At 42.6% G+C, this 14,482-nt stretch overlaps 1 protein-coding gene across 1 annotated transcript in view; it reads left to right on the top strand.

Annotated features, from left to right (window-relative positions):
• Window positions 1–14,482, top strand: part of GSG1L2 (GSG1 like 2) — a 70,621-nt gene that overhangs the window by 16,020 nt on the left and 40,119 nt on the right. Inside the window, exons 2-3 of the mRNA XM_050919876.1 lie at window positions 6,997–7,044; window positions 13,714–13,866. Coding sequence (XP_050775833.1) covers window positions 6,997–7,044; window positions 13,714–13,866 — 201 coding nt within the window. The remainder of the gene's footprint in view (window positions 1–6,996; window positions 7,045–13,713; window positions 13,867–14,482) is intronic.

Raw genomic sequence — 14,482 nt, 5'->3', positions numbered from 1 at the left:
CTTTTTTCTTGCTCTCTTCTGGACTTTCTCCAATTTGTGCACATCTTTCCTGAAATGTGATGCCCAGAACTGGACAGAATATTCCAGTTGAGGCCTGACCAGTGTGAAGTAGAGTGGAAGAATTACTTGTGTCTTACTTACAACACTCCTGCTAATACATTCCAGAATGATGTTGGCCCCCCCATCCCTGCCACAACAGTGTTACAGTGTTGACTCATATTTAGCTTGTGGTCTACTATGACCCCCAGATCCCTTTCTACAGTACTCCTTCCTGGGCAGTCATTTCCCATTTTGTATGTGTACAACTGATTATTCCTTCCTAAATGGAGTACTTTGTATTTTCCCTTATTGAATTTCATCCTATTTACTTCAGACCATTTCTCTAGATCATTTTGAATTTTAATCCTGTCATCCAAAGCATTTGCAACCCCTCACAGCTTAGTATCATCCACAAACTTCATAAGTTTGTGTCATTATCTACATCATTGATGATGATTATTGAACTGAATCAGACCCAGAACTGATCCCTGCAGGACCTCACTCATTATGTTCTTCCAGCTTGACTGTGAACCACTGATAACTACTCTCTGGGAATGGTTTTCCATCCAGTTACTAACCCACCTTATAGTAGCTGCACCTAGACTGTATTTTCCTACATTCCTCCTTCCCCTCCCCCCAGTGCCTCCTGGCCACTGCTGAACAGCGGTGGGTGGGAGGTGCTGGGGAGAGAGGTGCACCTAATTGGCGGGGCCTGCCAGTGGATGCTGAGCAGTCATTCTTTTTTTCCCATGGGTGCTCCAGCCCCAGAGCACTCATAGAGTCGGCAGCCAATCTTTAGTAAACTAACTAAAGATTTATTCATAAAAAAAGAAAAGAAGAGCGTTACTAAAAGGTTAAAATGAATCATATACATTACAGTTGATTTCAGAGTCTCTAGATCAGGATAGTAGCAGTGATGTTAAATCTGCTAGCCTGCAATAAGTCTCTCTGGATCAATCTATCTTGTGGATGTTATCCAGGAACACAACATGTTTGAGATGCCAATACATTGCAAAGATTCATAGCTTCATATACAACGACAATACAGGCATATAAACAGGATAACATTGCTCAACAGATCACAACTTTTCCATTTTCCATTGATACCTTACAAGGAATACTTTGTGTAAGGTTTATCACAACTGTGAAACCGCGTTGATACATCAGTGACCAGACCTTAGTGTAAGCATGTGTGGTGCTCTGTACTCAAAGCAGCACCCTGGAACCTACATCTTCCTTTTTCTGCAGCATCACAAGGTGCATGGGGGATGGAGTTGTGGGTGCATGGGGGTGAAGTTGAGGGTGCCTAGAGGATGGGGGTGCATGAGGGTAAAGTTGAGCTACAAAGGGGATTGAGGGATGAAGTTAGGGTATATGGGGGTGAGGTTGGGAGAGACAGAGTCTGGCACCAGCTTGGAACTCTTTCCCCTCCCACCAGAGACCACAAATCTCCCTGAATTTATTTGAAAATGTTTGTCATTATGCCCTAACCAACAAGATCTGTTACTGGTCACTTTGAATTGTAACAGTCTCAGTACCTAGGGTATTTGCAACCTTTCCATTTCCTGCCAGCCCTAGTTAAATACCCTTGCCCTTAGCCACATGTCTGAGCAGTAACTGAGCCGCATAAGGACTGGCGATTCCAAGGCCTAGCTGCTTAAGTACCTACAATGTTTGCTTCCATTGTATTTAATTTAGATGGACTAAATGGGCCCAAAGAGTCAAAGGTTTTAACACAACCCTGGCAATGCCCAGCATTAAACAGTTTTAAACTCTGCGGAGATCTCAGCCTGCTCAGTACAATGGCAAACAACCTGTCGAAAATCTTTTAGTTAAAGATACATAGAAAGGAGAAACTGTTAAAGCATTTGAAATGTAAAGTATTAAGTATGTTTTCATTTAACAACAACCCTTATTCCGTTTCCCTTTAGGTAGAAAGAGTCTTTAGAAGAACTGCCTGCCCTTGTCTGACAGTCATTTAGATGATATTAAAAATGGTAATAGCTGTTCTTTTGGGGGAAAAGAAAAGTTAGTTGAGGAGGGATAGAGCTGTTGTTGCTATGGTTGTTAAAGTCCAATCCTACTTCATAGAAGACAAAACAAGACAAACACAGGAGTGAAAAAGAAAACAACAGCAAAGGTAGAAAATGCAGCTTCTGCCTCTGGTGTTGACTCTCACTTGCAACCTCACTGATGGAGAAATATAGGTCCAGCAACATAAGCATGACACATGGTGTGATCAACCACACCAAGACTTGGGAAACTTGTACCAGCATCACACTGTTTAGGGAATTGATTTTATTTGCCTTTCTGGTCACAGTGTTGCAAAATATACAATCCTGGCTAAAGGACACTGTGTGTGTGCACGGGTGTGCGTATGTGACAAAGTCTCACATCCCAGGTGGTGTTTGGGATATAACTGGACCCAGTGAATGTGATGATGTCACCTGGATCCTTCTCTCTGCCTGTTCTGGTCAGGACAGCTCTCAGGATCAGGATGATAAAGGTATAATGGTGTCATGATGGATCCTGGAGCCCCAGGAGACAGAGAGTGTGGTAGCCATGATGGTGAAGATTGCACCTTTCCCTTTTTTCAGTCAGCAATTGTCCCCTAAAATCTTTTTTGAGGACCCCAGAAAGGAGTTCACCAATTTGGCCTAAATTCTGACACACCAATTTTGGTTCATTAATTTCCAGTCTCACATTTCTCTTGTTTACCCAACTTGATCATAACACAGTCCTTGAGTTATATTATTTGACCTTTTTGTTTGTACTAATTCAGTCTTTGTCTCCCTTTTGCACCTTTTCTCATTAATATTTATTGTTATAAGTTATTGTGACACATTATAAACGTTCTCATAGTTTTTACAATTGAGCTCACAATTCAGATAAATTTGTCAGCCCAATTATTACACCACCTCTGGGTTGTGGTACACCTCACACTCGACTGGCACCCTAGGTTTACTGAGCAATCCCAGTGATTACAATGGTCTTGCTAGTACCGTACACAGATAATGTATCACCTCCATATTGGTACTCAATATTCCCGTTTATTCATCCAAGTATTGCATTGGGCATCAAAGCCACAGCCTCACACTGGGAACTCCTCTGCATTTGTTCTCCATTATGCCATCTAAATCCTTTTCTAATGTTCTATCTTCTGGTTCATGTGTGTATGACCTTGCATTAGGCTATATCCTATGCAGTCTGAACTACTCTTTATAACTGATGTATCCTTATTATCATGTTCTGTTTCACCATTTTTGAGTCACCTACAAACTTTTTTCAGAAGTGGTCTTATATTTTCTTCTAGATTATTGGTAAAAAAATATTGAATAGCATTAGGGCAAGATTAGATCTCAGGAGGACCCCTCTAGAAACATCTATCATGGATGATGATTGCTAATCTACAATTACTTTTTGAGATCTATTGGTTAGCACCACAGTTATGTAGCTACCTGCATGGTGGTTCCCTTTGTGATCTCTCTGAGTGCACCTTCGAAGGTGTTCGGCATCTTCCTTCACCTGTATCAGGATGAAATCTCAGAATTCTTCCACTTTTAGACCAGGTCCCAAGTGCACTACCCAATGTACCACGGCTTCTCAGCCTGCAGATCTGGCTGGGTTCAGGCACACACATTTCTTACATTCAGGAACCTGTAACTAGTGAGAATGACTATTTTATTTAGTAGTTGGAACAAAGCATTAGAGAAAGGGTATTTGAAAACAACAAAAATCCCACACATATACTTAGTTTTATCTAATCTTATGCTTCCCTACAAGCTAAATTAGAAAGACTTTCCTCTTCAGTTATAGAAACTGAAGAGAAATGACTCATTCTCTCCTAGACAGCCCAGATCCTTCTGTGTTTCTTATTCTCAATCTGGTCCTCTTAATCTCACCAACCTTGTTCAGACTGGTAGCAATGCTCCTCCAGGAGTGTGGGCTAGAGCAGTTAAGGCTTCTCCCCCTGGGATTAAAGGCCAGGTCCACACTACAGCGTTAAATCAATTTAAACAGCGTTAAATCGATTTAACGCTGTAACCGTCCACACTACAAGGCACTTAAAATCGATTTTAAGGGGTCTTAAAATCGATTTCTGTACTCCAGCTAAACGAAAGGAGTAACCCTAAAATCGATATTACTAAATCGATTTAGGGTTAGTGTGGATGGATATCAAAGTTATTGGTCCTATTCTTTTACTGAGCTATCCAGAGTGCACCGCTCCGGAAATCAATGGTACCCTGGGACCATGGATGCACACCACCGAAGTAATGTGCCCTAGTGTGGACGCGTAAAATCGATTTTATAAAACCTGTTTTATAAAATCGATTTTACTAATATCGATTTAAAGCTGTAGTGTGGACGTAGGCTAAGAGACTCTTCAGTGTAAGATGTTAGGTGACTATTAGGGTCTGTCTTCGTTGGAGATCCAACTCAGACTCTTCCTTGGGTGATGCTGCTAACCTCCCTCCCCTCCACATGCAAACCCTCTCCCCTGAGTTTGATGCTGCTTGATACCCAGGCTAGCTAGTCCAGAGGGGGCTATAGACCATAGCCTGGGCACTGCTTTCACTTTTCAGTGTGGATACAGGCTAAACAACCCTATGGTGCCTTCCCACAATTCACCCCATGTGTCCAGAAGGACAGACAAGTTCTCCGACAATTCACTGAGAATGAATCCTAGAATGTCACACAAAGAACAACAAGCTCTGCCCCAGAAGTCTAAGATACACACACGGGTAGGGGGAGAAGAGCACAGCATCAGTGAGGACACAGTAATTCAGGTAGGCAGACCCTTAGACTATCAGAAAGGGCCTCCTCCATCTTTTGCTAGATTGAAAGGCTCTGCTACTCAGTTAGCCTCTTAGGGTGAAATACACATTCCCATAGATGGTACAGACACATCACACTAGAGGCAGATCCAGATCCAGTATTAATAATTATTAAAAAGCACCTCCACATTTGACACAGTTAGCCAGTTTCTAACTAATGTATTAGATACTGCATTGATTTTGTATTGGGCTCAGTTTCTAATCAGAATGTCATACAGCGCTAAGTCAAATGCCTTACAAAGTATACGTATATTATGTCAACACATTTATATTGGCCAACCAAATTTCTCATCTCATTTAAAAAAACAAGCTCTCCAAAACAAAACAAATAAACTAGGCATTCCTCCCCACTGTTTACTCCCCTGTTCCCATCAATATATCTGTAAAACATCTGCTGAAGTGGGTTTTAGCCCACAAAAGCGTATGCCCAAATACAATCACGGAGCAGGTCCTCAAGGAATCAATTCTGAAGCACTTAGAGGAGAGGAAAGTGATCAGGAACAGTCAGCATGGATTCACCAAGGGCAAGTCATGCCTGACTAATCTAATTGCCTTCTATGAGGAGATAACTGGGTCTGTGGATGAGGGGAAATCAGTGGATGTGTTATTCCTTGACTTTAGCAAAGCTTTTGATACGGTCTCCCACAGTATTCTTGCCAGCAAGTTAAAGAAGTATGGGCTGGATGAATGGATAATAAGGTGGATAGAAAGCTGGCTAGATCGTTCGGCTCAATGGATAGTGATCAATGGCTCCATGTCCAATTGGCAGCTGGTATCAAGTGGAGTGCCCCAGGGGTCGGTCCTGGGGCCAGTTTTGTTCAATATCTTCATTAATGATCTGGAGGATGGTGTGGACTGCACTCTCAGCAAGCTTGCAGATGACACTAAACTGGGAAGAGTGGTAGATACACTGGAGAGTAGGGATAGGATACAGTGGGACCTAGACAAATTAGAGAACTGGGTCAAAAGAAACCTGATGAGATTCAACAAGGACAAGTGCAGAGTCCTGCACTTAGGACAGAAGAATCCCATTCACTGTTACAGACTAGGGACCTAGTGGCTAGGAAGCAGTTCTGCAGAAAAGGACCTAGGGGTTACAGTGGACGAGAAGCTGAATATAAGTCAATAGTGTGCCCTTGTTGCCAAGAAGGCTATCGGCATTTTAGGCTGTATAAGTAGGGGCATTGCCAGTAGATCAAGAGACGTGATCATTCCCCTCTATTCGACATTGGTGAAGACTCATCTGGAGTATTGTGTCCAGTTTTGGGCCCCACGCTACAAGAAGGATGTGGAAAAATTGGAAAGAGTCCAGCAGAGGGCAACAAAAATGAGTAGGAGGCTGGAGCACATGACTTATGAGGAGCAGCTGGGATTGTTTAGTTTGCAGAAGAGAAAAATAAGGGTCGGATTTGATAGCTGCTTTTAACTACCTGAAAGAGGGTTCCAAAGAGGATGGATTTAGACTATTCTCAGTGGTAACAGATGACAGAACAAGGAGTCATGGTCTCAAGTTGCAGTGGGGAAGGTTTTGGTTGGATAATAGGAAAAAACTTTTTCACTAGGGTGGTGAAGCACTGGAATGGGTTACCTAGGGAGGTGGTGGAATCTCCTTCCTTCGAGGTTTTAAGGTCAGGCTTGACAAAGCCCTGGCTGGGATGATTTAGTTGGGAACTGGTCCTGCTTTAAGCAGGGGGTTGGACTAGATGACCTCCTGAGGTCCCTTCCAACCTGATATTCTATGATTCTTTGATTTTTTAGTCTCTAAGGTGCCACAAGGACTCCTCATTGTTTTTCCTGATACAGACTAACACGGCTACCAATCTGATTTATAATTGTTTGGGAACGTGGCCTCTTAATGTCCTGAGTTTTATACAGTTACTATCATAAATTTAGTGTTTCATTCACTTAGTTTGGGCTGGAAAATATAGTGCATGGTATAGTAAAACAAGTGCTCTTCTTGGGGCAGTTCTAAACTAAAACCAGCATGTATGTTTACACACGCATTCAGTGAAATGTCTTTCATGACAATTTGAATAGAGGAGGACATTTTGCCTTTCTTTGCATTGTAGTCATGTAGTTCTGCATTTTATTTTTAAACTTAAAATTTGTCTATGTCTTTTAGGTGAGAAATGTAGAAGTTTTATCAGTCTGACTCCACCTGAAGATCGAGGTAAATATATATTTCCAGTACTTCAGGGCCTTGTAACCTTCCTACTTTACATTTAGCATTCTAAATATTTTTGCCTTTGTGCCTTTGGAAATATCCCCTTTAATCTCTTCTGAAGGCTTTGGGGGCTTTATTTGGGTTTTCCAGACTCCAAGATGAAGCCCAAATCTGATAAAATATAAGAGTGGGAGTTTCCAAAGTATTGGACCTGATTTTAAAGGTATCTAGACATCCAGTGGGGTGAGAAAAGCTGTTTTGTTCAACTCTTACTTAGTCTAAAAGTTTAGGATTTAGAGTGCGCATTTACTTTTTATTTTCATAAGGAACTATCTCTGATCTTTAGGCCTACCACATATAATCTCTTAAAATCTATATTTGTGTAGTTAATAAACTTTTTTTGAATGTTTTATCCTTATCCGTGAGTTTGTCTGCTAACACGTCAGCTCCCTTCTCATCTCAGTGGGGAACAGGTAGTGCATTAGCTGAGCAGGATGAACAGGGTACTCTGAATTCTGCTTAGTGAGGCTCAGGGAGGGGACATAGGTGGCTCTCTGCTAACTTACTGCTTCACAGTCCTGGGGTAACTTCAGGGGTGCTCTAATTTACCCTGGCTGGAACAACTCCCAAAGGGCTCTTCTATCAGCTCAGGCTCCCCAGGCTCTGGCCATGCCTACTCAGGTTCCTGGAGGCAAGAAGAGGGTAGTGTATACTTGGATATGCCAACCTCCCTCTACACAAGGGAATTCCAGCTACCCTGTAAGAGCAGGATTCCTTCCCCTTTGAGCCACGGGACACAGTGGCAGAGTTCAGATTATTTTCTAATGAACAATGGGTTATCTTATGCTTGTCCATGTATGTAGCACTTCTAGGAAATGAGACTCCACAAATATCTCTTCACCTTCCATTAACTGTAAAGGAGGATCTGGCTCTGGTCTCTCTCTCTCTCCCCCCATGCTGAGTTGGTACCCTACATCAAGCTTTGCATAAGAATCAAGAACCAGCTGCTCAAGCATTGCCTGGAAAAGAAATAGGCTTCCAACCATTCCCAGCCCAGTGTCAAGGGCCCCATGACTTGATTTCATGCAAACTGATGTCACCAGTGGAGTTCATCACAGACCAACAGAAGGATTACTGGTGCCAAAATGGCCTTGCCTGTTCTGCAGGGAAAGTAGCCACTTCACCTCAGGGTGCTCCCACAATCCCAGACTCGCTACAGTGCCAGAAAACCACTCGATCCAGCCTTGGTAGAGGAGTCATGGCTGGACCTAATGTAGACAGCAAACTCCCAAATGGATCCACTCTGCAGCCTACATTTGCCCATGCACCATTGGAGCACCACCATCCACACCAGCAGATCCCCCTTCAGCTCTGGGTCCCAGCCACGTCTGAAGTAAGCTGTATCCTGCTTTCATTGATCAACTCTGGGTTGTCCAGAAATTTTATGGACTTCACCTGTGATGGAGCCAGCCATTTGTCCAGGTAGAAGAAGCGTGTCCCAGAGCATATGGAGACTATTGTTGGTAGTATGCTGACTTCCGACCAGTTTCCTAAAAAACAGCACCTCTCTAGGTCGAGATAGGAGACCACCAGGAAATTATGCAGTTTGATATTCTCCTGGTGATTATGAGCTCCTAGAATGGGTCAGTAGAGCAAAGATCTTCATCAAGCTTAACTTGCATGGTGCATACAACTTGGTCTGCATCCGGGAGGGTGATGAATGGAAAACAGCTTTCTGCATCAGATATTGCCACTGTGAGTACCTGGTTATGTCCTTTGGCCTCTCCAAAACCGTGGCTACATTCCAGTATTTCATGAATAATATCTTCAAAGACATTGTAGACCAGTTCATTCTGATCTACTTAGAGGACATCCTCATCTTCTTAGAAAATCAGACTCTGCATGACCAACATGTCCAACAAGTGCTGGATCACCTCAGGAAAAATTACCTGTATGCCAAACCAGAAAAATGTGAGTTTGACTGCACCACCATTGATTTCCTGGAATATGTCATCTTGCCTAATGAGATCACTATGTATCCACACAACCACTGTGGACTGGGCCTTGCCAAAGAGTACCTGTGACATCCAATGCTTCCTGAGATCCACAAACTTCTATTGGAGGTTCATCACCCCGGTAGTGTCCCCCATTACCTAACTCTTCCATAAGAATTCTGCATTCAACTGGCAGTCACAGGCCCAATGCGCTCTTGAGCAACTAAAGAAGGCCTTCATCTCTGCACCTATACTGAAGCATCCAAACCCATCCCAGCTTTTTGTTGTCAAGACAGACACTTCCAATTATGCCATTGGGGCAGCACTGTTAGAATCGCAGAGTGTCACCAAGCATTTTCCATCCATGAACATTCTACTCCAGAAAGCTAAGTCCCACAGAACAAAGCTACAAAATCTATGACAAAGAGCTGCTAGCCACCAGGACCACCTTTGAAGAGTGGCATCACCTCTCAGAGGGTGCATATTTCCCAATCCAGGTATTCACTGACCATAAAAACTCAGAACACTTGTGATCCGTGAAGGCCAAATCCAATGGTCCCTGTTTATTTCTTTGTTCTTGTCTGAAGTTCACGCTGCATTATTGGTCTGGAGGCAAATGGCAAGTCTGATGTATTTTCCCACAAGGGGAAGGATCTTGATGGCAAGAAAGGACCATCTGGACCGTCCATCATCCTGAAGCCCCACCATTTCACTAATGTATTAGTGAACATGGACCTCTTATCCCTTATAAAATCCTCTCTACAGAGCTGCCATTTGTGAGTAAACAGATGTTGCACAATACCAAGCCCAACCCAGGCTTCTCTGTTAGAAATGGAGTACTTCCATTCAAATACTGTGTTTATGCTCCCAAAGGCCAATACCATCTTGCAACACTCCGACTATGCCACAACTCCCCTCTGAACAGCTATTTTGGACATGGAAGACCACAAAACTCATTGTGTGACATTTCCGGTGGTCTAGACTGCACACCTCTGTGATATCATACATTGACTCATGTGAAGGTTCCCATGCTGTAGGAAGGTACCCCAATGAAGCTGCTGGGCTACTTGATCTCCCTGCGTATTCCATCCCAACCCCAGGAATCAATATCAATGGATTTTATTGTGGAGCTCCCTAACTCCAGAACCATAGTCATAGATGTAGACCTCCTATCCAAGATTCTCACTTCATGTTCTGCTGTAAGATTCCCATGGCAGAAATGACAGCGCATGTTGTCTTTGACCATGTTTGCAAGCTGAATGGGTTATCTTCCAATATCATGTCAGACCGCAGACCGGATTTTGTCACCCACCTTTGGCGGGAGCTCTTCTGCCTCTTAGGGGTTGATCTACATCTCTCCACTACTTGTGATGCCCGAATGGATGGGCAGTCAGAACAGACATGTGGTGGTTTCCACCAGGACAAATGAGTCCAACTCCTACCCTTTGCAGAGTTTGCCTATAACAATTCTAAACATAAGTCTACTCAGCAAAGCCCCTTTTTCTCCAGCTACAGTTTCCACCCCGGGTTCTACCCTTCATGAACCTCAACTTCCCACATCCTTGCAGCCTCTGATCTGGTTGAATGCCTCCTTCATATCCAGGAGGAAGTAAGCTTGACGCCACCAAGGCAGACTAAAAATGGTTTGCTGACCACCACTAATAGACCAAACCTCCCATCAGTGTTGGTTTTACACAAAACACGTGGACACCTCATGTCTCTTACACAAACTTGACTACTGGTACCTTGGTCCCTTCCTTGTCATTTAGCAAATTAAATTGGTCATTTTCTGCTTCCAGTTACCCCCTGCCCATCCGCGAGAGTACACCCTGGGTTCCATGTCTCCCTACTGAAATAGCACACCCACAACTCCCTGTCAGGATGAACAAAAGCTCTTTCTCCTCCAGCCATGGTGCCAGGTCAGGAATAATAACTACTGAATCAGGTCCTCAGAGAAGCTCCTATAACTAATAGATTGGGAAAGTTATGGCCCAGAGGAGCACTCATGGGAGCCAGAGAGCAACATCCGTGGCCCTAACCTGATCTGTGACTTGCATCAGTCCCATCCCAACAAACCAGTCCCAGGAATGCCTGGGACGCACCCTCATAGGAGGGTAAGGTGAGGCAACCCCACAACCAGACCAGGGCTACTCACTCAGGTGATATGACTCACCCCTCCAACAGAGCCTGAAGTGACTCACCATGCTACAGACCAGAGCAGGAACTGGGTCAGATGACCCCCAGGAACAGGTATTTCCCTGACCCCACCAGAGCTGCAAGTTAGTCTGTGCAACAACACTACCCAGCCAGGAACTCCCCTGATGCTTCATGTGTCACAGACTCCCTCGGCTTCCAACCTGCCTTCAATTCTGTCCCTGTTTCTGTCCCCAACCTTTCCTGAAGCTTCCTTCAACCTTGTCTGCGCCCTACCCTGACCCCGATCCAGCCCTGTTCCCGACCTGCTTCAGCTCTGCACCCACCTCCTGACCCCAAGACCATTGCATTGACTTCAACCCAGCTTTGGCACTTGGTCTGCATCCAGACTCTGACTACAAACTTGAATTGGCTTATTTACAAACATTGATCACAGTTCTGACCCACAGCCTCCCCTGGTTTCCATGCTGCCGTCAGCCCAGTCCTGACCCTATGTCTGGCTTAAACCACCACAACCACCACCAGACCTGACAGTCTAGAACCGAGAGTCTCACACATGCTCTCCCTTCCAGAATGCAAACTGGGACACACACTCCCCCAGTGAATGGTAGTGTCCCCTCCAAGTATTCACCCAGAAACTCCACTGCTGTCCCTTGTGCTTTCACAACTCACACCTGCCAGTGGCAATTAAAAGTATCCAGCATCTCTGAAGATGGGTACTTCCCCTGCCCCAATGCTGTTTCAGCTTCCTTGCCCCACAGAGAGTGCTCTCAGGATGGCAAAGAGATTAATTTAATCAGGTAACCCCTACATCTTGTATTTATGTGAAGGGGTAAATAACACTTCCTTATTCACTTTCTCCACACCATTCATGATTTTATAGACCTCTATCATATCTGCCCTTAGTCATTTCTTTTCTAAACTGAATGGTCCCTGTATCTTTAATCTCTCCTTGTATCAAGTATCAGGGGGTAGCTGTGTTAGTCTGTATCCACAAAAACAACAAGGAGTCTAGTGGCACCTTAAAGACTAACAGATTTATTTGGGCATAAGCTTTCGTGGGTAAAAAACCCACTTCTTCAGATTCTCCTTGTATGTAAGCTGTTCCTTACCCCTAATCATTTTTGTTGTCTGCACCTTTTCCTATTCTGATCTATCTCTTGGTTTATATTAGCTGCAGTTAGACCGTTTTTAATCCATTTCATGTGTGCCATGTTTATTTTATATCTTTTGAATTTTTTAATCAAAATATCCCTGTAGTAACAATTCAAATGCCTTACAGAAGCCTATGCATATCTCATCAACACTACTACCTGTATCAGCCAAACTTTTAAACTCAATATAAAAGGATCATTAAGTTAGTTTGACAGGATCAATTTTCCATAAACCCATGTTGATTGGCAATAACTCTATTACCCTCCTTTAATTCTTTATTAATCAAATCCTCTATCAGCTGCACCATTATCTTGCCTGGGATAGTTGTGAAGCTGACAGGATCATTACCCGGATCTTCTCTTAGTAAATACCAGCACCACATTAGCTTTCTTCCAGTCTTCTGGAACTTCCCCAGTCCTCCAAAGCTTATTGAAAGTCAGTATTAATGGTCCAGTGAGCTACTCAGCCAGCTATTTTTAAAATTCTTTGTTGCAAGTTGGCTGGACCTGTACAACTTTAGTAACTGCTGTTTAACATCCTCTTGAGACATTAGTGGAATGGAAATAGTATTATCACGTGATATGATTACATAATCCGTTTTTTCCCCTCAGATACAGAACAGAAATATTTATTCAACACATCTGTTTTATGCTTTATTATTGATAATTCTACCATTTACATCTATTAACTGACCAATACCACTGTTAGGATTCTTTTTATTCCTAATATATTGTAAAAATTCCTTCTTAACTTTGCAGGCTATAGGTTTCAGCTTGTCTCCTTTTGCCGCCATTATCAGTTTTCTACAGTTTTTAGCTTCTGATTTATTTTCATCACTATCAGCTTCTCCTTTCTTCCATTTGTTATATATTATTTTTAACTTTATTGTAGCTGCCTTCACTTCTCCTCCAAACCAGATCAGTTTTTTAACCAATACTGACTTCTTGCTCCATTGTAGGATTATTGCTTTCTGGGGATCTAGTAAAGTGGTCTGAAGCAATTGCCAATTATCTGTCACATTTTTCTGATTAAATTCCTCCAACCAGATCATTTGGTTCTAAATTTATTTTTGCTTTGTGAAAGTTCCCCTTTTAAAGCACCAAGTATATGTATCACTGGTCTGGTCTCTGTTCTGCTTGCACATTATAAATGTGATCACTGGTAATTTACTTACCATTAATTTTTAGTTCTACGATCAGTTTTTCTTTATCTGTTAAGATGAACCCTAATGTAAAATGTCTGTTTGGTATCTAAGTATGTTTAAAGCCAGACGTTGCCTGGGCACCCTCACAGATAGAAATGAAGAAAGAAAGAAATGTACTAAATGTCTGTAACGGCTGCTAATATCAGTGCTATTGATTTGTCGTTCCAGGTGTTTTGTGGTTGTCTATTGTAGCAGAGCTACTCTATATCATTTTGCTGCTAACTGGAGCCACTTTGATGTCAATCGAAGTGTGCTACTACACTACAGTCATTGATGGGTTAAAGCTCAACGCCTTTGCTGCGATATTCACTGTACTAGCAGGTACAGTTTAGGATTTATATATTGTAACATTTCAAGATGTAACTTTGAGTTGCAATGCTAAATGCTTTTGTGGTAAAAATTTTAATTTATAGACCAGATCCTTAAACCAGAGTTCTGCCTGAATGAGGACTGCAGGCTGGGGCCCTGGAATTTTTTTATACTACTGTAAATGGCATAATTCATTACATCTAGAAAATGCAACACAGAGAAATCAGACTTGGTTTCAATAAATATGCCCTTCCATACTGAGATCCATATAGCAGAGCTGGACCCAGACTGGTTTTGTGGAAAATAGGTCTTGTCAGACAATATTGATATCATTTTTCAATGAGATTACTAGTTGGGTTGACAAAGATATTTACATAATAAATTTCTGTAAGACATTTGACTTAGTGCTGATTACAAATTTAGCCCTAAACAAAATTAATGTAACACTAGTTACATGGATTAAAAACTAGGTAACTGATATATCTCCAGCGTAAACATAAAAGGGGAATCTCCTCCTAAAGGAATGTGTCTAGGGTTTTCCCAGGGATCAGTTCTTGGCCTAGTACGAACCAATCTCTTTATCAATAATTTAGAAGAAACCATAAAACCACTGCTGGTAAAGTTTGCA

The sequence above is a fragment of the Gopherus flavomarginatus genome, chromosome 12, assembly GCF_025201925.1.
Source record: "Gopherus flavomarginatus isolate rGopFla2 chromosome 12, rGopFla2.mat.asm, whole genome shotgun sequence".
NCBI classification, from domain to species: domain Eukaryota; kingdom Metazoa; phylum Chordata; order Testudines; family Testudinidae; genus Gopherus; species Gopherus flavomarginatus.
This window is presented reverse-complemented; position numbering and strand designations above follow the sequence as displayed.